At 50.7% G+C, this 26,889-nt stretch overlaps 1 protein-coding gene across 1 annotated transcript; it reads right to left on the bottom strand.

Moving 5' to 3' along the window:
• Positions 1–1,329: 1,329 nt before the first annotated feature.
• LOC102943367 (zinc finger protein 501) lies at positions 1,330–26,840 on the bottom strand. Its single transcript, XM_043534460.1, is given in 5 exon segments — positions 1,330–4,682; positions 4,816–9,494; positions 22,964–23,847; positions 25,995–26,121; positions 26,532–26,840. Coding segments are annotated over 3 exon segments (1,485 nt in total). The 5' UTR covers positions 26,095–26,121; positions 26,532–26,840; the 3' UTR covers positions 1,330–4,682; positions 4,816–8,993.
• Between the last annotated feature and the right edge of the window lie 49 nt (positions 26,841–26,889).

The following is a 26,889-nucleotide window of genomic DNA, read 5'->3' as shown; positions in this document are numbered from 1 at the left end:
ATTGTTCCTGGTGTGCCAGTGGGCTGTTCCCCCACAGGGAAACGTCTCTGCGCAGACAGAGAAGTTGGTGATATGCCAAAGAGATGATGAAATCCAAACACTCTCCATTCCAAATGTCTATTCTCAGAGGGCTGGACCGGGGCTTGGGTCAAGGTGGGTTTAGGCTGTGTTATTGTGAATCGAAGACGTGTATGAAAAGACCAGGGGGGAGTGATTCCGTGAAAAAAATATAGGTCAAGTTAGCTAGGTTTTCAAGCCAGCTCTTCAGCTGGTGTAAATCAGTTTAGCACCTTTCACTTCAATGGAGCTATGGCTGATTTACCCCAGCTGGGATTTGGCCCCATAGAGTGGTGGCCGATTTACACTACCCGGGGACCTGGCCCCTTAATGTTTATAGCAATAAGCAAATAGGTCACATCATCAGCAAAGGGAACAGAAAGCTGCCCAGCTGGGATTTCACCACTAGTCCTCTGACCCCTGTGCGTGAAACCTGCCACTTTCACACCCACCCTATCATGTGTATTCCCGATTATGGGGAAGCTGAGTTGAAGCTGTTCTCACGTTCACCAGAGGCCAGATGGGCCTCCTCCTACATGGCCTCCTTCGCCACGTTATCTGGGCACCTCATAAACGTAAATGAATTTATCCCACAACAAGCAGGCAGGAAGGCTGGGGAAAGTGAGTCATAGGTTGATGGAGTCCCAAGTTGACACAGGGAAAGTGTGGAAGAGCTGGGGCCTGAATCCGCCTCTCCAGGCCTAGTGTTGTGTCTTACCCAGCAAGAAGGCTTCCTCATGTTTGCAGTGAATCCAGATCGCAAGAGGCATTTTCATAGCTGGGCCTCTATACAGTGTATTCTGTGGCCTGCCTTACAGCAGATGTTGCTGGTGAGTCGGGATGGTCAGAAACTGGGAATTCCGTCCTGCAGGAAATCGGACGTTTCTATTTTCCCCATTCCAAATGAAATGAAAAGCCAAAATTTTAAGATTTCTCACGGCTGAAAAATTCAGAAGAATTTCAATTCAGAACCATCACGGTGACAGCGGCGAATCATTTCAGTGAGGTAAAAACATTTTGTTTCGGTGTCATTTCATTTTGTTTTGACGTTTATATTACAGTAAAGCGTTAAATATAATAGATTGGATAAACTATGTGTACATATAATATTAAAATATTAATTGTAATAGAATAGCAAAGTTGAAATGAAACGAATGGAAGCAATACTGACAAAAATATTTGTATATATAAATATCAGATTAAAATTAATATTTTACTAGAATAGAAATGTTGAAAGAAAATGAAGCAAAATGATAAAATTCAAGACAGGCGTACGATTAAAATCAGTATTTTAATATAAGTTGAAGTGAAATTAATGAGGCACAACCAACAGTAGCCGATTAGCCACTGGGCCACCGGGGCCTCTCCAAGTACTCAGTAAGTGGCTGGTGGTGCATTGCTCCCCCACTTCAAGGGGGCCCCATCTGCAAGCTTTCTGCCCCGGAGAATTCTTGTGCTGAAGCAGCACTTTATGGGTCCCCCTCCCCAATCTGCTCTTCTGATGGAAGACGTGGTACCCTGGCAACGTGGCCCCAAATTAAGGTCTTTGGATGTTTAAAAGCAAAATGTTACTGACCCAAAGTCCAATAGATTGGAAGTGACCCATTGGGTCACTGAGTCCAGCCCCTGCTAGTGAAGGCAATCCTGTCATATAATTCCTTCCAGAAACTCCATCTTCAAAGCAGTTAGCCTGTTTTCCCCCCAACTCCTCTTACTCAGTGGCCACTTCAGAACCTCCCTTCCCTGAGGGTCCTTCTCATGTCCAGCCTCAGTTTACCCATGGCCCGTTTCTCCCCATTTGTTCCTGTGCCAACTGTGACGAAGTGGGACTGTTCTTAATGTTTCCTCTAAATACTGTAGGGGTGCCTCAGTTTCCCCATGCATTTCTTAAGTCTCTAGGTGGTGGGATAAGGGAATGTAATTGTTGCAGAACAAAGGGCCAGGGTACATAAATGGCCGACACTCTGTCTCCTGGCAACTGATGGCCTGGGCCCTTCCCCCCTGCAAGGTGAGAGCTAAAGGTGTTGGAGAACAAAGGAATCAGGTGACCTCCTGGCCCGGAAAAGGGACAAAGCCCAAAGGAGGAGGGGCTGGCTGGGAACAAGAAGTAAAGGGCAGACGTGGTTGTCTGGCTCACTGCCCCCCAAAATGAACCCGGCTGAGGGGTCCTGTTCTCCGTACCTACAAGCTCCGTTTTAGACCATGTTCCTGTCGTCTAATAAACCTCTGTTTTGCTGGCTGGCTAAAAGTCATGTCTGACTGCGGAGTTGGGGTGCAGGACCCTCTGGCTTCCCCAGGACCCCGCCTGGGCAGACTTGCTGTGGGAAGCGCATGGAGGGGCAGAGGATGCTAAATGCTCTGAGGTCAGACCCAGAAAGGTGGAAGCCGTGGAAGCTTTTTGCCCTGAAGGCAGTCTGCTCACAGAGAGGAGACTTCACCAGAGTCCTGCCTGGCTTTGTAGGGAGCAGTTCCAGAGCATCGCCCAGGGACTCCATGACACCAACATTGTCCTTTAGCTTCCATAACTCTTCTGCCGCCCTATTGTTCAGCCCCTGATGTATTTATAGAGAGCAGTCAGTACTCTGTAAGCCCTTTGGGGTAGGGACTGTCTCTTGTTGTATGTCTGTACAGCACCTGGCACAACGGAGGCCCAATCTGGGCGGAGACATCTCCACACTGTGCGGTCCTATCAGCGAGGCATAACAAGATCCAATGGCTGGGAGAAGAAGCCAGACAAATTCAAACTAAAATAAGGCATGCATTTGTAACAGTGAGGGTAGTGAAGCTTTGGGGCAGATTCTCTGGCCGGTGCTACACAGGAGAGATGAGATGATCACAAAGGTTTCCTGTCGACTTAGTTCCTGCCTTTCAGGGAGGTGGATTGCCAATGCCGATGGGAGAGACCCTCCTGGCAGCATAGCTAGTATCTATACTGAAGGATAAATACATTTAAAAATGTGGGGTTCTCAGATACTGCGGTAAAGGGGGCCAACGAAGTTCCCCATCACCGTTGCACCTGAGACCTGAAGATACAGAGCATTTTTTTGAATTAACAGACTTTAAGGCTGAAAGGGATCATTAGCGCATCTAGCCTGAGCCCCTGGATATCACAGGCCATTAAATTTCACTATGTCACCCCAGCATTGGGTCCAGTAACTCCTGTTTCACTAAAGTATATCTTCCAGAAAGGCATCCAGTCTTGATGAAACAGAACCAGGACAAGACAGAGGGGACTTTGGCAGGAAGAGGGTGAGTTTCCGATAAATAGTTCTTTCGCCATTGGAGTTCTGTACCATAGGCCACTTTACCCAGTCAAATACCTGTTAGTGTCCAGGGAAATAAGCCAGGAGCTATAGGAGAACAGATACTGGGGAACGGAGAACCGCTCTTGGATAAACCCAGTTTGAGCTTAATGCACAAAAGAAGTTTTCACTTTACACAAGTGAAGACATATACTTTACCATGTTCTTGCCCAGAGAAGATTCATAGAAACATAGACGATTAAGGTTGGAAGAGACCTTTAAAGATCCCTGAATTCTCCAAACCAAGGGTGCATCTTCACGAGGGAAAAAAAATGTGTCCTTAATTTAGCTAACAGAAGTTCACGAGGATTTTACATCATGTTATTTAATTTGAGTTAAGAACACACCTTTTTTCCCCCAGTGCAGACACAGCTTTAGTAGCTAAGGGCTTGAGAAAAAGGGCAGATAGGTGTGAAAGTTGCAGCCAATGTTAGATGCATCCCTGCAATACATAACAGAGTTAAAATTAGAGCTGTGTGAATAACTTTTTTTTTTTGATTCACTGGCAGTTCCAAAAACTAGCCTCAATTTTTTAAATCATTCGGGGCTGACCAGAAACAATTTTTTTTTAATTTCAGCAAAAACATTAAAAAAATAGTTTGACCCAAAATGTTTCATTTTGTTTTGATTTTGAGCCTTTTAAAAACAATAAATAAATAAAAGAGTGAAGGAAATTTCTAAAAAAAAAAAAAAAAAAAGTCATTTTGAATCAAAACACTTTATTTCAAAAATATTGAAAGAAAATATTTGTATTCTGAATGTTTGGAGGGGTTTTTTTTGGAGGGCGGGTGTTTTTAATTTTTTTTACCAAAACAACAAACTCAAACCAAATGCCTAAAATGTTTCAGTCAACCAGAATCTGCATTTGTTAGCGCAAAAAAAAAAAAAAGTCTCATCCAAAACTTCACCTCGCTCTAGTTGAAACTTTTGCTCCCCTTGAGATTCTGACATTTGCAGAGTTTATCTGGGGAATTTAACCAGCTCACGAGATTCATTCTGAAGCGATTTTGCCATAGAAGCGCTGTACCATAGTCCACTTTACCCAGTCAAATGCCTTTTAATATCTGGGGACATGAGCCAGGAGCTATAGGAGAAAGGATATTGAGGAACGGAGAACCACTCTTGGATAAACCCAGTTTGAGCTTAATGCACAAAAGAAGTTTTCACTTTACACAATCTACCTGGGGTTGAATTGTAAAAATCACCATTTAATAATCATTGGCTGAGACCAGGAATGATCACTGGGTTCTTAAACCTTCCCCGCCACCCCCACCCAAAAAAAAAAAAATCAAAGAAATATTAGCTAGGGACATTTACATTCCCCTCTATAAATTCTTAGAGACTAACCAATTAATTTGAGCATAAGCTTTCGTGAGCTCATGGTTAGTCTCTATGGTGCCACAAGTACTCCTTTTCTTTTTGCGAATACAGACTAACACGGCTGCTACTCTGAAACCTCTATAAATTCTGGATCCCAGCTACCTCAGTACCGAATCCCCCTCACTGAGCCATGCACTCAGGTACACACACACGGGGCGGGGAGGGACGGACATAAAGAGAAGCAACTCCCAGACTTCAATGCAGAGAATTACATCCCAAACAGGCTAGTGTAATAAATTCATCTACTGTAGCAGGGTCTTCAGCTCTCTCACTCCACTTTGCCCAGAGTGCACTCCAGAGACGGGATGAGAGCCCAGGGGCTCTGTATGTCCTCCTGCAGCATCCGTGCTGCTCTGACCTACCCAGAGAGACACGTTCAGACCCTCCATTTCACAGGAAGCAGTAACGGAACCTCCCCTTGATTTGCCATGTGTCTGAGCCACAGAACTAGAGCCTGATCCAGAATCTGTTGACTTCAAATGGGTGACTGGTGATTGACTGCAGCAGTCTTTGGATGAGGAGCTGGATTTCTACCCCCTTCATAAAGCAGTTTCTTGCCGGCTGGCTATGGCTTTCCCTCAAGGATTCTTTGTCTGCCATCAGCAAGTGTTTTGGTCAGTCCTCCCCCCTTAGATATTGGGGTCAGAGAGAGCCCCATTGCTCTCACCTCCACAAACAGGTGGCTCTTTCAGAGCCCAACAGTTTCACCCGCATGTTTTCAGCAACACATGTGCCCAACGCCTCATTTCCCAGGACTCGGAACATTCAGGCTGGTCTGCCACGGGTTCCACTCATCCATCCATCACACAGCTGGCTTTGGTCAGTACCTTTGGTGTATTATTGTCTCCCACATCTCTAGTCCATGGATTTCCTCTCCGGCCCGTCACACTCAGAGCCAGTGGGAAAAAGAGGCTCCGACCTTTCTTCTTCCACAAATGCTGATAATAATCTCCTATCTGCAACCTTTTTTATTGCAGACCCCAGCGCTCCTCCCCCCAAAAAACAAGGCTAGAATTGGATCACTGAGATAGACAGTGCTGGTAGCAGTGAGCAAAATCCACTTCTGTGTGGAGAAACCAGTACAAGCCCCAGCACCTTGCTGGACCCAGACCTATGCAGGGGAAACACACACACACACACACACTCTAGGGCAGGCCAATAGGCAGACTGTGGGCCAAATCCAGACCACCAGTCACTTTTGAACGGACCCTGAAATATTTTAATTTACTTTACCATTATCATTACTGATTTTTTTTTATTATTTTCTCTGGAGTCTGGACCTTGACCAGGAAATATGGATCTTGACAAAATAAATGGACTGCCCCTGTTCTAGGGGAACTTGGCCTCCACTCCCCCCTGCCCCCCACCACTCACATGGCCTTGGGGAAAAACTGCAGAGAGGAGCCAGCCAGCAGGGGGCAAAAGCAGCCAAAGCCAGGACTTCTGGTCCTTCAGAGAACAATCTACAGCTTTGACCGGCCTGTCCCTGCCCTGTGCTGATCAGCTTTTGCTCCAGGCCTCCTCCTCCCTTCTCACAGTCTCTTCACCTCATCTTCAGTCTACACTTGCCCCTCCTTCCGTTCCCTTTAGCTGATCCCCTCCAACCTCCCTCTCAAAAAATCATGGAACACCCCCACACACACACACACACCCCTTGTAGGCGTCTTTCTTGTAGATTTTGCAAACTTCGATGAGCAGTGCAAACAGATACACATCGTGAGACGCACAATGGTCAGCCAGGGAGCCAAGTGTCTCCTACCCACTGCCGGAACAAAACCTGTTTATCACCTTCTGATGTCCACTCTTAACTAATGCACCTTAAGAACCTCAGTATGGAGACAGAACTCCTTAAATACCATCCATTTCACAAAGCTTAAGATGACCAGAGCATCACTGGCTCTTTGCAGAGACCTCACGCGCCACCCTTTGGCGCACTATTAGGTAGACGATAGACCCAGGAGATCCCTGGAAACCCCACGGGCCCCCTTATGCCCTCTGGCTGTTTGCCTCAAGGGGTCTCTGGGTCACACCTCCCTTCTTACAGTAAGGGCAGCCACTGGCTGTTAATAAGCATCCATTCAGAGCTTTTGTGCCTGGGCCGTGTATCAGAGCCCGCATTTGCTTTGCCCTTAATATGTACAATTTCCATAGGGGATTCTTGAAGTGCGATGCACCAGCCTTCCTGTTCTTCGCTCTGCCGGTGCAGTATTCCCCTCCCCCCCCGTCCCCGCCCAGTGCCGGTCCTGTCTGTTCAGATCATCAGCTGTTCGGGGCAGCTCTTCTACTACTCAATGTCTGTGTCGCACACTGGGGCCCCATTCTCAGCTGACCAGTGAGCACTACCCTAATAAACTAATTAATTTTTAAAAAGGCCTGTCCTCCAGGTAAATCCGGCTTACGCCTTCAGACTAAGACTTGGGCAGGGCGACGTCATTAGGTTGCTGCCTCTCAGCATGCAGGTGGAATTTCGCCCATTGCCACCAGCACCATCTCGGAGCCAGTGGTGCCAGGATGGACTTTCCTAGGGTCATAGATCCCAAGGCCAGAAGGGACCACGGGGATCATCTAGTCTGACCTCCTGCGTAGCACAGGCCAGAGAATCCCCGTTGGAACTAGCGCGGATCTTTTGGGGGGCGGGGAACCATTCAATCTTGATTTTAAAATGGCCAGCCATGGAGAATCCACCACCACCCTTGTTCCCATCGTTCATCACCCTCACAGTTAAAATGTTACTTCTAGTCTGAATTGGTCTGGCTTCAGCTTCCAGCCGTTGGATCGGGCTGTGACCAAGTCGTCCCTCAACCTTTTCCATGTTAAGCTGAACAGACTGAGCTCATGGGGTCTCTCACTATGAGGCAGGATTTAGGATCCTTTAATCATTGTGGAGATTAAGATTTTGTCATGGTTATTTTTAGTAAAAGTCACAGACAGGTCGCAGGCACTTAACACAAATTCATGGAAGCCTGCAACCTGTCTGAGATTTTTACTAAAAATAACTAGGGGGGAGGAGGGGAGAGGAAACAGCTCCAACTCCAGGACCAGCTATAGCCATTGGGACAATGGGGGAGGGACAACCCCAGCCCCAGCTGCTGGGGTGGGGGGAAGGAAGGGACAGCCCTGGCCCCAGCCAGTGGCAAGGGAGGACGGCCACAGCTGCTGTGGGGGGGATGGAGGGGGGACAGCTCCAGGCCCATCTGCTGACTGTTCTGGCCACAGCCACTAACCACCCCAGCCGCTGACCACCTTGGCTGCGCGGCAGGAGGCAGCTCCGGCCCCCACCACTGCCGCAGGGGGCGGGTTGAAGCCGAAGAAGTCACAGACGTCCGTTAAAACATAAGAGCATCTGTGACCTCCGTGACTAAATCGTATCCTTTCATCATTCTCGTGGCTCTTCTCTGAGCCCTCTCCAATTCACCAATATCCTTCTTGAATAGTGGGCACCAGAACTGGACGCACTGGCGAGCGACGGGTGAAGAAGTTGCATTTCTTGGGTTTATTTTTCCTCTAGTTTAGTGATTTCTCCCCGAGCGGAGTCTCTGCCAGGTGTAACCACACCTCCTTCTCCCCCCTCATACACTTTTCTCCCGTGGTTTCCATTCTGTAGGCAGCTAAGGTACCAACGAGCGCAACACAGATCCACAGAGGACATGTCCACTATGATTAAACTCCTTGCTCTGGGTTTCTTTTTGCTGGGACACGTGCAATACGTTGTGAATTCAAAAGGAATCTTTCCCCCAGGTGGACAGAGAGTCTTTCCCCTCCCCCGCCCCCCAGGGACTCTCCGAGGTGTTACAAGCACTGAGCTCCCCTGTGTCCTCAGTCACCATCCTCCGTGGACTTTCCGAGGTATCACAAAGAATGAGCTCCCATATGTCCTCGGTCACCATCCCCCATGGACTCTCCAAGGTGTCACAAAAATGAGCTCCCCCGTGTCCACTGTCACCAACCCACATGCACTCTCTGAGGCGTTACAAGCGCTGAGCTCCCCCGTGTCCACGGTCACCATCCCACGTGGATCCTCCAAGATCTAATAAGCAGTGATCTCCCACAGAAGCCCTTTGTCCACGTGTCCCCTGTGGATTCTCCCAAGTGTAATAAGCCCTGAGCTCACCTGTATCCAAGGCGGAACAAGCATTGCACTCCAACGGGAACCCTTTGCCCACATGCCCGGCGTGTCCTTACTCCAAGCATGGGTCTCTAATAAGGCATGAGCAGTGTGCAATCCCTCGCCCCGCCCCTCCCCTGGCAGGCTGCTCAGAGCGGGTGGGCCGCGTGGGTCCTGTGGTGCAGGATGAGCGCCGAGCTCTGGCTGAAGCTTTTCCCGCACTGGGTGCACTTGTAGGGGCGCTCGCCGGTGTGGATGCGCTGGTGGCGGATGAGGTGGGAGCTGCGGCTGAAGCTCTTGGCGCACTGCGGGCAGCGGTAGGGCTTCTCACCGGTGTGGATGCGCTGGTGCTCCAGCAGGCGGGAGCTCTCGCAGAAGCGCTTGCCGCACTGGGCGCACTGGAAGGGCTTCTGGCCGGTGTGGAGGCGCTGGTGCTGGATGAGGTTGGAGCTCCAGGAGAAGCGTTTGCCGCACTGCGGGCAGTGGTAGGGCTTCTCGCCCGTGTGCATGCGCTGGTGCTGCAGCAGGTTGGAGTTCTGGGTGAAGCTCTTGGCGCAGGCCCCGCACTTGTAGGGCTTCTCCCCTGTGTGGGTGCCCAGGTGGCGCATCAGGTGGGAGCTCTGGCTGAAGCCCTTGCCGCACTCCGTGCACTTGTAGGGCTTCCCCAGCGACGGGCAGGGGGCCGAGGCGCCAGTGTAGGGAGGGGCCTGGCCCGGCTGGGCCTCTGGCTCGCTCCCCCAGGCCTGGCCGAGCCGCTCCACTGGGGAGTTTCCCTCCTGGCCCCCAGCCTCAGCCTCATCCCTCCAGGCTGGGCCCAGACACTCCACTTCAGAGTCCCCCTGCTGCCCCCCGGCCTCGGCCCCCCAGGCGAGGTCTGGATCCGGGCCCCGGGGATCGTTCCCGGCAGAGCCTCTGGTGGACATCCTGTGTGGCTGTGCTGCCTCCTGCCAGGGATCTCCCACCTCAGGCTCACTCCCGCCACCTGTGGAGAGAAGAGAGGGGTGAGTCACGCCCTGGGCCGAGGCAGACGCAAGGGGCTGCTCATTGCAGCCGGTTGGGAATTTCTCATGGGGACGATATTTCAAAGGACAACGCGCTCTCCTCCTGTGAGGAAGGGGGAATTTTCTGTAACAGTCCAACGATTCCGATGCCTGGTGCTTTGCGGGTTAAAGACCCGCTCTTGGGGCGGAGCCGGAGAAAGGCTGAAATTAACCCATATCTGTGGAGGCTCCACAAAGACCATGGGAACCCCAGGGATCGAGCAACTGATGCTTATCCTCGGGAACCTCTGGCAGGCTGAACTGGGGAACTCAGCATGGGTCTGCAGGAGCTGGATAAGGAGAGGAGACTCAAAGAGCTTGGCTTGTGCAGCCCCAGCGAAAGAAGGCTGAGGAGAGATATGATCGCTCTCTATCAGTACAGGAGAACCCCGGTTATCCGCTCTAATTGGGATCGGGGCCAGATCAGATCATCAAAACCGGATAAACAGAAGAATGACAAAATGGGATGCTGCAGCACCATCTAGTGGCCACCGGAGAGATCACCTACTTCTGGCCCTGGAGTCCTGGTTGTTCGGTAAACGCGGCGAGCCAGTTAAGGGAGGGTTGAATAAACAGAGTTCTGCTCCACATCAGAGGGATGGAGAGGAGTTACTTAAGTTAAGCACCAATGTGGTCACAAGAACACAAGAACAAATGGATGTAAACCGGCTATCATCAAGTTTAGGCTAGAAATTAGATGAAGCTTCCTAACCATTGGAGGAGTGACGTTCCGGAAGAGCGGGGGCCAAAAATCCTAACGGGCTTCCAGACTGAGCTTGGTAAGTTTAGGGAGGGGATAATATGGTGACATTGCCTACAATGGCATGAAGCCGATTTGCGACTGCTCGCAGCAAATATCTCCACCGGCCTGGGTGGGACACTGCATGGGGAGGGCTCTGAGTTACTACAGCAAATTTTTCCCAGGTGCCTGGCTGGTGGGTGTTGCCCACATGCTCAGGGTCTAACTGATCGCCATATTTGGGGCTGGGAAGGAATTTTTCCCCAGGTCAGATTGGCAGAGACCATGGGATGTTTCTGTCTTTCTCTGCGGCATGGGACACTTGCAGGTTTAAACTAGTGTTAATGGTGGAGTCTCTGTAACTTGAATAATGACAGGTTTCAGAGTAACAGCTGTAGCTCACGAAAGCTTATGCTCAAATAAATTGGTTAGTCTCTAAGGTGCCACAAGTACTCCTTTTCTTTTTTCTGGAACTTGAAGTCTTCATGATTTGAGGACTTCCGTAACTTAGCCAGAGGTCAGGGGTCTGTTACAGGAGTGGGTGGGTGAGGTTCTGTGGCCTGCAATGTGAAGGAGCTCAGACTAGATGATCATGATGGTCCCTTCTGACCTTATGGTCTATGAAAGGCATCAGGTGGCTGGAATAAAGCGTGTCTTTTGGGAAAAAGACAGCCCGTCTGAGACTAACAGGGAGACGGAGAGAGATCGAGAAAGGGATTCCACAGAAGCTTGGCTGGGTGGACCACTAGCTTAGCCAGAAAGGACTACATCTTAACCTTTAGTTCTCTATCCTATGACTTCCCGATGCTGGGTTCTAGCTGACTAATAAACCCTGCTCTGCTTTGCAAACGCTTCCGGATGTCACTGCAAATACTCGCTGAAGTGCATGGGTCCCTGAAGGGTGTACAAGTCTCTGACCAGGAGCCTAGCTTGGTTGGACTCACTGGGCAGAGCTCAGTGTGAAGCAGGAATGCTGGAGCTCAAAAGATCAGTCTCAGAGGCACTGATGTCATGTGGCCTACGTGAAGGAAGAGTGGGACCCCTTGGGGTCCACCAACAGATGGGGTTCTTCCCAGGGGCTGTTCAAAAGCCAGGGCGTAGCACGGATCCTGCAGACCCGTGAGCCCACCCCAAATCACATTCAGAATTTTCCAGGTGGAAATTTTAATTTTACTGAATCTTTTCAATTTTCCATTGGGAACGGAAATAGAAGATTTTGTTCCAGGTCAGTTTGACCCAAATCGAAATATTTTGGATTGCTCAACTGGTCTGAAACATTTAGTTGCAAATCAGTTCAGCTTTAATCAGCATTTCATGTCAAATGCATCTGTACAACAGGGCTAATAGCTCTTCCCTCCCTCACAGGATAAACACATTAAGAAGGACTGTGAAGTGCTTAGAGAGCTACTGATGAAAAAGAACTAGGTATTATTTCTATTTCCATATTGTGGTACATTACCTCATGGGAGTTGTGTTCCAGGTCCCCATTCTCTCATATGGGCTGGGCTCCCTGGCTGGACTACATCTCCCATGATGCAACATAGTCTTCCCTCTCAGTGAGGCATGTAGTGCATCATGGGAGATGCAGTTCGGCCAAGCACCCCAACCCATAGGCGAGAAGGGACGCATGAGGTACATGAACTACAATTCCCATGATGCACCATGATGAAAGTTGAATACTGAACTAACTCAAAACTAGGCTTGGCAGAATTCCATTTTTAATATGTATAATTTTAATGGATTAGATCACTGTTTATTTTTCAGCATTTTTTGTTTTTTATCGATTTAAATTTTCACAGTTGTGGGAAATTGGATCAGATAACGGAGGAGGGTCAGACAATAATTATTTTATGACAGTAGGTGTTGAGATTCAAAAAGTTAAAGCTTGATAATCATTAAAACACAAATGGCCAACGTCAGGTCAAAATGAGCAAAGGAAATATCCTTCACTCAAACTCTGATGAACAGCATTTTTCTTACTTTGCATATCTATACATTTCAATTTTTAGCAATGGAAACATTGTTTTGTGGGTTTGTGTGTGCGCATAGTGAAATCAACGTTTACCGACAAAACCCCTTCAAAGCCGACTGAAAACAAAGCATTTTGGAGTCACTTCACTGCTCCCCAATTAAGCATTTCCATTCAGGGATAGCAAAATGTTCCACATCAAGGAAAAAAAACCAAAAATGCTGAAACGAAACATCTCACCAATTCCTAATTGAAACTTTTTGTTCCACAGGAAAAAAAAATGCGACATTTCGACTTTTCACCCCATTCAGGACGAAAACAAACGTTGAAATGTCACAGTTTCCAACCGGGTGGACATTCCAGTTGTTGCTCATTTTGTAACTATCGTTCTGTTCTATGCGGGTCTGCATACCGTGCCTACCCCAGAATATTGGAGTCTCGTCCAGTCATGCAGCCAGCAAGGTAGCTAACATCTGTCACATGGTCTTTGTTCTCTCCCCAGGAGGAGAAGTGTGTAGTGGCCTGGTTTGGTCTGGATACCCACCAACCCAAACGTGTTGCTACACAGCTCGAGAAGGGAGGCTTTGCACTTGGAGCGGAAGGTGGTGAGGTTTGAGATGCTCCCGCGGAGAATCATACCACTCTCATTTTGGTCTGGAGCGGAGTAGAACCCATGTGCCCTGCCGCAAGGCCCCTTTAAAAGGAGGCAGGGTCAATCCCACCTGGGCCTTTTATCTCTCTGCAGACCTGGCTGTCAGTCACGAGCTCTGGGATGTAAATCAGGCTCAGTCCATTTCCCCTTAAAGGAGCCGCTCACCCTGAGACCCAACAGCACCAAATATCACACTGGGTACTCTTCATAGCAGTGTGGCCTAGTGAATAAAGCACAGGACAGCTGGGCTCTCTCTCCAGGTCTGCACTGGGTGACCTCATGCATGTCACTTCCCCTGTCTGTGCAAAAGGAGGACAATGGTACAGCTCGTCTTTTGATGTGTTGCGAAAAGGGCCAATTGACTTGTTCAAGGGCCCAATGTGACGAAGTGGGAACGCTCTGTGATATCTGCGTGACGCCTATGCCCGCCTCCGTTTCGACTTTGCATTGCTACCCAGTGGGCGCGCAAGGTAGGTGAATTCCACCTGGCCTCACCGGAGGACAATGGACTGAGAGGTGAGAATCGTTGGCTTTTGGGGGAGGCTCAATTGCCCTCCCTTGGGATTGCGCTGGCGTGGCGTGGCCAGGACGGACAATGTCTTGACCAGTGTGTCTCAAACTGGGGGTCCTGACTCAAAAGCCTATTGTAAGGGGTCACAGTATTGCCACCCTTGCTTCTCCACTCTCCAGCCAACCAGCTCTGCAGGCAGCAGTGGCGACTGGCCAGGTGCCCAGCTCTGAAGGCAGCGTCGCCGCGGACAGCAGCGCAGAAGGGTGGCCTGGTATGGATGGGGTAGATAGTCTTTTTGGGTGGGGGAGGGGGTGTCACAGCCTGAAATATTTTCAAAGGGGGTTCCAGCAAAAAAAAAAAAAAAAAAGTTTCAGAACCCCTGGTCTTGACCTTTATGGCTCTGTGCTAACCTAGGGATTTCCCCGTGGTGGGTTTCAGATGACCAGTGAACCCTGTTCTGGTGTGAAAAGGCTGCTGGCTGTCACTGCAAATACAAAAGAAGGCAATTCAGCTGACCCAACGTTAGGCCGTGTCTGGCATTTTGTTTAGCCACTTTCAAAACGTATGGCTTTTTAGGACCGATTCAGGATGCAACTCTTCTCTAAAGCCCAAACCGATTTCCCGCATTCCTCACCTGCACGGGTGCCCCTCAGGACCGCCCTTTCCGTGGAGTCCAGGAGATGCGGGGCGCAGGGCCCTTCCCCTCGCCTCATCTGGAACAGCACGTCCTGGGGCAGGGGGCTGGGAATCCTGTTCATGGGGGAAGGAAACAGGTCAAAGGTCAAAGGAACGCAACAAAGCCAGGTGCATGATCTTGACTCGCCTCCTCTTTGTATTGGGAGTGGGCTAACTGGGTTGGGGGGAGGAGGGGGAGAATCCTTCCTGACCCCTGCAGGCGCCTGGCTGAAGCCCTGAAGCATGAGGTTGGTTTAAAGTCACTGTCTTAAGGCAGAGATGGGGGTGGTCTGAGCAGGTTGAGGGGAGGTGATGGGGTGGCGGGTATCCCCGCACAGACGCCCCAGCGCTGGCTGGGTCAGTGGGGGGAGGGCATAGGGAGGCCCCCATGCAGGCAATATTGCTTTCCCCACAGAAAGAAAGGAATAAAGAGGGGGATTCCAGGGCCAGAAAGGACCACCATGAGGCCCAGCTGGAGATGAGATGAGAATGTCAGAGACACCCGGCTCCTAATACCTCAGGGAAATGTGGCCTTCCCCAGTTCCATCAGGGCCTACCCATGATCCTGTACAGCTCCCCCTCCCCAACCAGACCCTATTATGCCCGTAACATGCACAGCACCACAGTGGGGTCACATGCCCCCAGACCCATAATATTATCACCGAGTGCTCCCCAGCCACAGAGCTCACTCAGTCTGTGTGTGTAGGCAGGGCTGCTAGCCCCCTCTACAGAGAGGGAAACTGAGGCACAGTGGGGCGCAGACACTTGCCCACAGCCACATGGCAGAGCCAGGAATGGAACCCAGGAATCCTGTTCTAGCAACTAGGCAAGCTGCCCTCTGCCTCTGCAGCGTTAGCACCAAGCCCAACACTGGGGCCCTGACAGAGCGGGGCGAGTGGGGAGTGGGAGAGCTTGGGTAATACAGCAGGCTCAGAGAGCTGCCTTACTTTTGGGCTGCTTATTAACTTTCATGAGAGAGAAATCAAAGCTCAGGTGGAGAAGAGGGATGACTGGTAAGTGGCAGGGAAAGCTCTGCACAGACTCCCCAGGTCTGGCTGGGTCAGTTGGAGGGAGGGAATGGGGGGATCCCCTCACAGACTCTCCAGCGCTGGCTGGGGCAGTGGGGGGGGCAGTGGGAGATCCCCGCACAGACTCTCTGGGGGGGATGGGGCAGTGGGGGGGGGGATGGGGGATCCCCATACAGACTCCCTGGGGGGATGGGGCGGGGGGGATTGGGGGAATGCCCGCACAGACTTCCCGGGGGGATGGGGGGCAGTGGGGGGGCAGTTGGGGGGATCCCCGCACAGGCTCCCGGGGGGGGGGATGGGGGGCAGTTGGGGGGATCCCCGCTCAGACTCCCCGGGGATGGGGGGGGCAGTCAGGGAGCAGTTGGGGGGATCCCCGCCCAGACTCCCCGGGGATGGGGGGGGGCAGTCAGGGAGCAGTTGGGGGGATCCCCGCACAGGCTCCCCGGGGGGGATGGGGGGCAGTTGGGGGGATCCCCGCCCAGACTCCCCGGGGATGGGGGGGCAGTCAGGGAGCAGTTGGGGGGATCCCCGCACAGGCTCCCCGGGGGGGATGGGGGGCAGTTGGGGGGATCCCCGCCCAGACTCCCCGGGGATGGGGGGGCAATCAGGGAGCAGTTGGGGGGATCCCCGCCCAGACTCCCCGGGGATGGGGGGGGCAGTCAGGGAGCAGTTGGGGGGATCCCCGCCCAGACTCCCCGGGGATGGGGGGGGCAGTCAGGGAGCAGTTGGGGGGATCCCCGCACAGGCTCCCCGGGGGGGGATGGGGGGCAGTTGGGGGGATCCCCGCCCAGACTCCCCGGGGGGGTGGGGGCAGTGGGGGAGGAGACTCCTGCCCACCCCCCTCCCGCCACGCCGGGCTCGCCTCTCACCCCCCCGGGCGCTGCTCCGCGCCGCCGCCCCGGGCCCCCGCAGCCGGATGGGAGCCGTCCTGGCCCGGCGGCAGCACCAGGAAGCTCCGGTCTCAGTCGCATCTTCTGCCCCCCCCGCCCCAGGGGCCGCTCTGCCCCACAGCTGCCGGCTCGCTGGTTTTAACCCGCCCCTCGCCGGGGTGCTGGGCTTGCCAACCCTCCGGGACCGGCCGGGAGCCTCCCGGCCTGGCCTGGGCCTCCCGGCGGCGGTTAAAGGCCCCCGGGAGCGCGGGGGGAGCCCGGCGCGGGGCGATCGGTGTCTGCTGCGGCGCCGGGGAGACTCAGCTTCACCAGGGAGCCTCTCAGGCCAGCAGCCACAGGGGTTCCCCGTCCCCGACCGAGCGGGAATCGAGACGGGCGGTTTGCCCTGGAAGATCTGCTCCCGCCGGTGGACGGGGCGGTTCTCTGGCCCGCGGGTCCCCGGAGAGCCAGTGGGCCCTTCAGACCTTGGGATCGATGGAAAAAAAATCCGAGGCCTCAAGCTGCCGCTTGTAGCGGAGACCTCAGACCTCATCGCCATCTGGGGGGACCCGTCGGTGCAGCTGGCTTCGTGGCCGGCCACTGGAAGAACCGTGATTTGGCGGGCATTATTAGCCGTGTCCTCGAGTGGTCCATAAACAAGTGTCCACGAGCGGTCACAACAATGTAGGGTTTTTTGTGGTGTCAAGTGTGTTTCACACGCAGACCTGATTACAAAGCCCGGCGGTACTGCTCAGTGCTTTCTCTTTAAGGGGCGCAATACTGCTCCAGAGGTCAGAGGTCAGTCGGGGTGGAAAGAAGCCTTCCCATCCCATGAGCCTTTTAGGGATCTGCCCAAAAAGATCCAAATCTCGAGAATTTTTCCAAACTGCTCATCTGAACAAATATTGGCTCTATTAGGAAGGAAACGTTTTGATTTTTTTATCTTAAAATGAATGGTTTGTTAGGTTATATTTTTTTAAAAGATAAATAAAATGAAACTGACACAAAACAAATCATTTGTCGGAATTTGGCTTTGTGAAAAAGTTCAACTACCTGAAAGGGGGTTCCAAAGAGGATGGATCTAGACTGTTCTCTGTGGTAGCAGATGACAGGACAAGGAGTAATGGTCTCAAGTTGCAGTGGGGGAGGTTTAGGTTGGATATTAGGAAAAACTTTTTCACTAGGAGGGTGGTGAAACACTGGAATGTGTTACCTAGGGAGGTGGTGGAATCTCCTTCCTTAGAAGTTTTTAAGGTCAGGCTTGACAAAGCCCTGGCTGGGATGATTTAGTCGGGGATTGGTCCTGCTTTGAGCAGGGGGTTGGACTAGATGACCTCCTGAGGTCCCTTCCAACCCTGATATTCTATGATTCTATGATTTTGGCACTTGTCCCAATTTGGGAGGGGTTTTTGTTTTGGTTTTTTGTTGTTGTTGTAATTTCTCATTTCAAAATGACTTTCTTTCGAAATTTCTTTTTTTTTTTCATTTGAAAAATGTAAAAAGGGTGAAAACGAAGCATTTCTATCGACCCGACATGAATTATTTTGGGGGGATTCCGCTTCACCCAAACTTTGAGAGGACTTCGCCCCCCTTCATAGGACAGAAACTCTGTCCTCTAATCAAGTCTAGGAGACATCCCCGAATCCCCTGCGCTGCCATCTGGTGCACTGGTTTGGGGAGCACTTTGCAATATATTGTGGTGCAGCTGCCATATATTGTGGGCCTGGGACACGAGCACTCATCACAGGGAATTGTGGATTTGGGCTCAAATTTCCACCAATCCCTCTGTTCCAGCCCATGATCTCCTCTTTTTCATGCCATTTTTCCATCTCACTGCCAGAAATGTGGCTGCCTGACAGACCAACCTTGTCCATTTTAAGGATGGGTCAAATGATCCTTTGGTATTTGCAGAATCACAGCCCCTGCACACATATCAGGGATATGGGTGTTTACGCAGGGATAAAAGGCACACAGCACGGCCCGGCTTGGCCTGGGTCAGCTGACCTGGGCTTACAGGACTCAGGCTATGGGGCTAAAAATTGCCAGAAAGATAGGATGACCAGATGTCCCGATTTTATAGAGACAGTCCAGATTTTTGAGTCTTTTTCTTATATAGGCTCCTATACCCCCCACCCCCATCTCGATTTTTCACACTTGCTGTCTGGTCACCCTGCGTATAGACAATCCAGCTGGAGCCCGAGCCTGAAAGTCTACACAGCAATTTTTCAGCTGCCCTGGTCCAGCAGCAGGTTTTTTATCCCTGTGTAGACGTACCCAGAGGATGAGCAGGTGATAGAGAGGGTGCATGAAGCTGGCCAACTGCTGCAAGAAATCACAGACCAAACAACGGCACTCACTGGAGCGGGGGTTCTGTGCCTTAACACAGAGAGGCGGGATCGGGTCGCAATGCACACTGGGAATAACCAGCAGCAGATCCAGCCCTTTCAGATGCTCTCTCCCCGACCCTGCAGCGCACAGACACAGAGGGTGCGTCCACACTGGGAGGGTACGGTTGTAACAGATGTAGACACACCTGAGCTAGCTTTGATCTAGCTAGCTGTGGCAGCAACCGCTTGACCTACCTAGGACCCCAGGTAATTACTTAGATGGCTAGCCCTCGCAGCCGTCTGCTGCCACAGCATTGCCAGTCCTGGTACCCGAGCCAGCAAGACCAAAGCCCGCTTGGGTATATCTACACCAGCTGCAATTGCACACCCTAGTTGCAACATAGACACATACCCTAGGATAAGGGCTGCCATAACAGCAGAGAAATGGGTGGCAATCTCTGCACTAGAAAGGATTTGCCAGCATAGCTATATACCAGCTAGCGGAGATGCAGCATATACCAGCTAAAGAGCGCTTTTGCCATCTTACTTTATATTTAAACTCGGAAGGATTCAATTCTTTTCAGTGAATGTCGATTTCACCTTGCACACAACAAAATATTTCCATCCACAACAATCAAAATTTACAACTAGGCCAAGTAAGAAGAATGTTGCTGAAAAACTTCGTAGGTTTTGGTTTAAGGTTATTTGCTTTGGACATTTTGACTGGTAGTGTTGACAGTTTGCCTTTTGACAGTTCTAAAGCTGCAACATTTTGAAATCAACATCTACGGTCATTAAATCATTATTGCTGGACTCCCTCCTCCTATAATTTCCTGCAGCTGTGAGCAATGAAAATCGATACAACAAAACCTTAAAACCCATCATTTTGCACAACTGTGAGAATTTAAATTGATACAAAATAAAGAAAATGCTTAAAAATAAGCATTGATATTATCTGTTGAAATGATAAATAGAAAGACAGATAAAAGAATTCTGATTAGATAACGGAATTCTGCCAAGTCAATTTACACTGGTTCCCTGAATGAAATAAGCGAAATAACTTGCTTGCCAGTATTACTGCGTCTATACTAGGGCTTTTCCTAGCGTGGCAATGTCCCGGGCGTGATTTTTTCACACTCTGAACTGACACAGATATGCTGGTAAAACTTTGAAGTGTAGACCAAGCTTGAGTGACTTCGGACCCTAAGTCTGAGGCTCCTAAATCACCTAGGCACTTGTGAAAAACGTAACATTTATGCATGTGATTTTCCTTATGCCTTGAAGTCAGTGTGACAGATTGATCAAAGACCTGGGAAAACTTGTATGCTGAGAGATTGAAAGGATCACAATTGTTTCCCTTGGGGAACCCCCTGCTTAAAGCTCTCCTTTGCTGTGCTACCCACAGAAAACTTGACAACGGTTGGGTGGCTGGTGTGTTATGACCACTGCCTGTCATGCTACCCAATGTTGTCTCCTTGTTCTCCCACATCTGTCTGTCTCCATGGGGTGTCTCTTGTCTTATCCTCCCAAGTGTCACTTTTTTCCTGTGGTTATACTAGCCATAGCCCAGGACCCCATTACGCTAGGGGCTGTACATTATTTATTAGGTGTCATACAATAGCACTAGGAGGCCCAGGCATGAACTCCACTGCACTAGGCGCTGTGCAAACACAGACCCAAAAGCCAACTCCAACAAGCTTACAGGAATAGAAATAATGGCAAAGAGCCATTTTGCTTTTGAATGTAAAGTGTTTTAATGTTTCTGCAGTTATTTCTTCTGTGCATAATAATGGTTTGTAAGCATCTTTATCATAGGGTCCCTATGGCACACGCAGGCCATAGACACTCAACACAGCCTCTGCAATATGATAAAAGGACTTAATGTTGCAAAGCCAAGGTTCTTAAAAACATCTGAATTATAACTGGGCACAGAATGGATTTATTTCGATTTGCTGACAGTTCTGAAAAACATAAAATAAAATAAACATAATGAATTGCAGGGTGACCCTAAAAGAAAATGTTTTGAAATGTGGATTGCAAAGTCAAAGCAAAAGTCATTTCGGATAACATTTCATTTGACCCAAAATTAAACATTTCATTTCAATTCTAAGCAATTTATAAAACGAAAACGGAAGGAACTTATGAGACAAAAAGTCACTTTGAATTAAAAAAAAAAAATATGTATCAAAATGTTTCAAAACAAAATCTATATTTTTTGGACATTTTTGGAAACCAGCACAAAGTCACCAAATGTTTTGGTGCCAGCGAATCTATATTTGTCACCAATAATCCAGCAGAATAATTTTGCCCAGCTCCAGTCTTAATACCTTCAAGCCTTTCCAACACAAAACTTTTCCCTCTGTTGTTCCATCTGCCAAACTGCATGAAAAGAAGTGAAAAAAGATGCAATCAAATCCCGGCCTAATGACCCTTTGTCAAACAGGGAGCCACTTTCACTGTTGCAGGGCTATGACATGATTGTTGATGGGAGGAAATCATCCACAAGGCAGACTGTCCATTAAAATATGGTTATGAAAATAGTTCCACATGAAAGGCTATATTTGTCTATTGTTTTTCTTTTTGTGTTTTGTTTTGTTTTGTAAGAAAAGAACTAGAAAATACCATACAAAGACGCTAGGCTGAAAGAGCACAGAGGAACATGATGTGGTTCACAGATAACAGTGGCGGTGTAGTTAGAGACTCTTGTGATTCTTACACACAAAGGGGCAGAGTTAAGGTTATCCAGAAAGCCATAACTAGCATTTCCTGCTTCAACAGGCCATTGATCTGGTCAGAAATTGGCAAAATACAACCCTAAATTGTAATTTTAGCATTTCACGACTTGAAAGAACACTGGTAGAAAGGAGAGGTGGTGTTTCTGCTCAGCCTCAGGCAGGACATCTATATGCAGAGCTGGTGAGGAAAATGAGATTTTTTTGCCACAGAAAATTGAGAGAAAAATGGGAAGGGAGGGGGGAGTTTTTGCTGAAATTTTCCACAGGAAATTTCAAGCTTTTGGCAAAAAAAAAAAAAAAAAAAAACCCTCTCTTGCCTGAAAACTGACACGTTTTCCCCAAAACCTGACATATTTTTGGCCAAATCACAAAATATTTCAATTCTGAAATGCCACGATGGTGCCTCGTAGCAGTTGTAGTTCAGGTACCTCATGCGCCTATTCTCCTCCATCAGACTACTTCTCCCATGATGCATAACAGTCTCCCCTCTTTCTAAACCACTGCAGTGCCTCATGGGAATTGCAGTTCAGGAGCCTCATGCTCCCATTCTTCTCTACACACCAGCCTCCTTGGTTCGATTACATCTCCCATGATGCATTCGGGTCACCCTGTAGATGACCTATCATGATACCTCATGGCATTCACATGCCCATACTGCATCATGGGAGATGTAGTCTTGATGGTTAGCCTGGCCTATAGCATGAGGCAACCAAAGTGCAATTCCTATGATTCACTGAAGTGGCTCAGGAACAGGTTGAGATCTGGGAGAAGTGGATTTTTTACACACAAAAGCTTATGCCCAAATAAATCTGTTAGTCTTTAAGGTGCCACTGAACTCCTCGTTTTTTTAGGGGAGATCATGGTGCATCATGGGAGATGCAGTCCAACCAAGCTCAGCCTAGAGTGGAGAATGAGGGCACGAAGCAATTGCACTACAACTCCCATGAGGCAGTACGGCAGCATTTCAAAATAAAAAAATGTCGGTTTTTGGCTGATGTTTTTCTGACAAAAAAATTGAAACTTTCTGGAGGAACCAGACACGTTTTATTGGATCAAAACCCCAATTTTCCAGCGGAAAATCAATTAATTAAGAATGATACCTAGCACTTTTCATCAGCAGATCTCAAAGCACTTTAGTAGCATTACCTCCACTTTGCAGATGGGGAAAAAGAGGCACAGAAAGGGGAAGTGACTTGCAGCAGGGCAGAGCTAGGAATAGAACCCAGGTCTCCTGAGTGCCAGTCCAGTCCAGTGCCCTCCCCTCAAGGCCAGACTGCTCTAAAGAGAGCCCACCGTGTGATATTTGGCAACACTGGGTCTGTGACAGGGCAGGCATGGCTTCACTGGAGCCCCAGAGCGTGTGACGGACAAGCAGACCAGCACAGCTGAGACTGGCCCTGCCTCCTCTTAAAAGGGCCAGCACGCTCTTTATTTGTAGGGTCTCTACGCCGCATGCGACTGGGTCTGTCATTGGGTGAGCGGCCCCTTTAAAAGGCAGTGGGCGTGGCCTCACCAGAGCACCCAGAGAATGTGACAACGAGGCTGGCCCCGCCTCCTCTTAAAGGGGCCTGCACCCCTCTTTATTTGTAGGGTCTTTGTGCTGCGTGGCTTCTCTGGTGGGTGATGAGCCCTGATCGCTGCCGGAAGCTCTTGCCGCACTCGCCGCACCGGTAAGGCTTTTCCCCTGTGTGGATCCGCCGGTGAATGGTCAGGTGGGAGCTGACCGAGAAGCCCCGGCCACACTCGGTGCAGCGGTACGGCCGCTCCCCTGTGTGGGTCCGCTGGTGGAGGTTGAGGGTGGAGCTCTGGCTGAACCGCTTCCCGCAGTGGTGGCACTGGTAAGGCTTCTCCCCCGTGTGGATGCGCTGGTGCTTGGCCAGGTGGGAGCTGACGGCGAAGCTCCGCCCACAATCGGTGCACTTGTAGGGCTTCTCCCCGGTGTGGGTGCGCCGGTGCAGCACCAGGGTTGAGCTTTGGCTGAAGCTCTTCCCGCACTCGCCGCACTGGTAGGGCTTCTCCCCCGTGTGGATCCGCCGGTGGATGGTCAGGTGCGAGCTGACCGAGAAGCTCTTCCCACAGTCAGGGCACTGGTAGAATCTCTCTGCCGCCGGGACCCGTGGCTGGGGTGGCTGGGGCAGCAGCTGGGCAGGGCGCACACTTTGGCCGAAACTGCCCCCGCACTGGGTGCACACGGTCTGGCTCCCCCCGGGCTGGGGGAGATGCAGACCCTGGACCCGCTGCACGGCAGCACTGCCCTCTTTGAGTTTCTTCAGGCCCTCACTGTCGGCAGCTGTTTTGCTCCATGGCTTTCCCGCTGGCCTGGCCTGGCTCTGGCAGGTGGCTGCGTGGCCTGGGGCCTGGTAAACGTTCCCTTCGGATCTCATCCCTGGTAATGTCCCGTGGGGCTGTGTTGTCTCGGGGCCTCCCTGCTGCAGGGCTGGGTTAATCATGCTGCTATCTGCGAGGATAAAGAGAGAATCCGAACATGATTTTCCCGGCTGTTAGCTCATCAGCACCTCTCCCTTCTGCTTCCTTGTTTCCAGAATCTTAACTTTCATTACAAAAAAAAATCTAGCTGCTATGGTTGTGAAGAAAACCAGGAAAATGCAAATTGAAGGCATAACCGATGCTGCCTGAGTCTGCCGAGAGCCTGAGCCTGTTGCTCTGTGAGGTGTTTTGAGAAATGTTGGCAGAGTTCATTTTACACGTGGAGCTTGGAAGGGTAGCACTAGCTTCCCCCCGTCCCACCCAATTTGCTGCCAGAGCTGGGGAGGAAAGGAGAACAATTGAGGGGCGTGGAAATGAACTCATTAGAATGCCGAAAAATAAACCCAGCTGCCTTAATGACCCTTCCTCAGTTGTTCTTCCATCTCACACGCGGACAGGCAGTGATGGAGGAGAGGGAGCTACCGCCCAATGTGGGGTGGGATGGGTGGAAAGCCACACGTGATGCATCTGCCACTCCTGATCGTAGGCCCCTTTGGGCAGGGACCGTCTTTCTGTTCTGGGTTTGTACAGCACCTAGCACAACGGGGTCCTGGGCCATGACTGGAGCTCCTAGGCACTACCGTAATACACCTAATACATAATTTATGGCACCTAGCACAATGGGGTCCTGAGCCATGACCGGGGCTCCCAGTGTTACCGTAATACACCCAGTAAATAACAATGATAATAATAGTTGTAATCTTCTCCTGTATGAGGTACAATTGGGAGAGCTCATGAGTAGAGATAGGCAAATAATGGCTTTTTCGATTCATTGGCAAGTCAGAAAAAATTTTTAAAAAATCAATTTCAGGTCCAACCGAAAATAAAATTTTTCAACGTTTTCAGGGATTGAAAAAGTCAGATAAATACACATCTATGTATTGATTTGGGCGGAATGGAACGCTTCATTTTGAGAAAATCAGAACATGTTGTTTTTATTTTGACCCTTTTTAATCATTTTCTCGGGGGGAGGGGGGAGTAGATTATTGTACATAAAAATAAAGGAAATTTTGAAACCAACAGTCATTTCACACTGAAAAACTGGAAACATTTCATCAAATACTCTGACTTTGGGGGGAATTTAATTTAATTTAATTTTTCAGGGAAGCTGAAAGACTGTGGCAGAAGTCACCCAGCCGGAGAGATGAGTCTTGGCTACGTAGGCTGTGAGCTCTTGGAGGCAGAGAGCGTCTCTCAATATGCATACGTACAGGGCCTGGCACCACGGGGTGCTGCGAAGTCTCTGAGTGCGAGGGTAACAATGCTGTAATTTAGTTCTCACAAAGCTGAAGAGATTGGATAAGTGGACAAGTGTGTAGGGCTGGGTGGGGGAGAAGAGACGGGGTGGGAAGCAGTATGGGCTAGTGGCTAAAGCACTGGACTGGGGTTCAGGAGACTTGGATTTTAGTCCCAGCTCTGCCACCGGCCTGAGGAGTGACCTTGGTAAATCACTTCATCTCTCCGTACCTCAGTGTCCCTGTCTATAGCATGGGGATAAGGATACAGCTCTCCTGAGGGAAAGCACAATACAACAGACAGATATTGTGAGCAATGCCAGAGCAAAATTCTTTGGACAAAACCCTTTTTTCAGCGAAAAACACAGGCCCGGGTTGCCTGAATGCCGTGTGAATTGGAGTCGAGTTTGGCAAATGGTTGCAGTCGCTCAAAAAAAGAAAGAGGGGGAACAAATCCAAACATTTGGATCAAAATGACTTTTCATTTCCAAATTTCCTTTGCTTTTATTAAAGAGTAATTTTAAAAACAGTAAAAAAAAAATGGCTGAAATCAAAAGGAAACGTTTTGGTTTGCATCAAACACAACGTTATGTTTGACCCAAAATTTTTGTTTCAAGACCCCATAAGGGTTCTCCCCCCCCCACCCCCCGTTTTCCAGATCTGCCCCGTAACCAAAAACACCAGTTATTAGCTCAGCTCTAGCCGCGACATTTCTGACCCCTCTTTCTCATCACAGGTGTGGAGGCAATTGTCTCCTTCCCTCTCACTTGCTTTCAGGGGATGGGGGAACTGACACCCCAAATCTAAGGGGAGAACCCAGAGTTAGAGCCAATCCGGGCACATCAAAGCCTGCCCAGCCCCAAATGTCAAGGGGGATCCTTACCCCGAGAGAGGAGCGTCCCGTAGTTCTCTGGAACCATGTCCCTGTAGACGGGCCTCGGAGCAGGGTCCAGCAGAGCCCACTGGATCTCAGCAAAATACATTGGACCCGCCTCTAATGTCCCAGCGCCCTGGAATGAGAAGGGTCTGAGCTTGGGGCAACCCAGCTGCCAGCCCTATGCCTCCCAGCTGAACCCTACACCCCTCAGTCCAGCCCCATATCCTCCAGCTCAGCCCTGCCCCTAACTCCAGCCCCACATCCCTGCAGCTCAGCCCCGCCCCCTAACCCCAGCCCCACATTCCTGCAGCTCTGCCCCACTCACCCCAACCCCCAATACTTCCCAGCTCAACCCTGCCCCCTCACTTTGTGTTGTGTCTCTACAGCGCCTAGCACACAGGGGTCCTGAGCCATGACTGGGGTGCCTAGTGCTACCCTAATAAACAATGTACAGCGCCCAGCACAGTGGGGGGTCTTGGGCTGTGCCGGGGTCTCCGAGCCAGGACTGCGATCACAAACAAGAAGGCGGAGTTCTCATCTTACCTAGCGCTTTGCTTTACAAAGGGCGGCGGGGCTCCTTAGCCCGCTTGCGCAGAGGGGGAAACTGAGGCACGGAGCGGGGAAAGGACCCGCGAGTCGCCCCGCGGGCCAGGGGCCGAGCTGGGGAGCAGAACCCGGGCGTCCTGCGCTAGCCGCGCCCCCTGGTGAGCCTCCAGCCCGGCTGCCGTGGGGGACCGGCCCCCCTGCCCCGCCCAGCCGCCGCCTACCTGGGCCGGGTCCGGCAGCCCCAGCCGGCGCGGCGGAGGCCCGGGACCGGGGCGGGACGCGGCGCTGCGCACGCCGCTGACCCGGGAAGTTCAGCCCCCGCCGGGGTGAGCGGGGAGGACCGAGCCGCGGGGCG

This window comes from Chelonia mydas, chromosome 23 (genome assembly GCF_015237465.2).
Source record: "Chelonia mydas isolate rCheMyd1 chromosome 23, rCheMyd1.pri.v2, whole genome shotgun sequence".
NCBI lineage: Eukaryota > Metazoa > Chordata > Testudines > Cheloniidae > Chelonia > Chelonia mydas.
The sequence above is the reverse complement of the archived record's forward strand: the minus strand, read 5'-3'. Positions and strand labels throughout refer to the sequence as shown.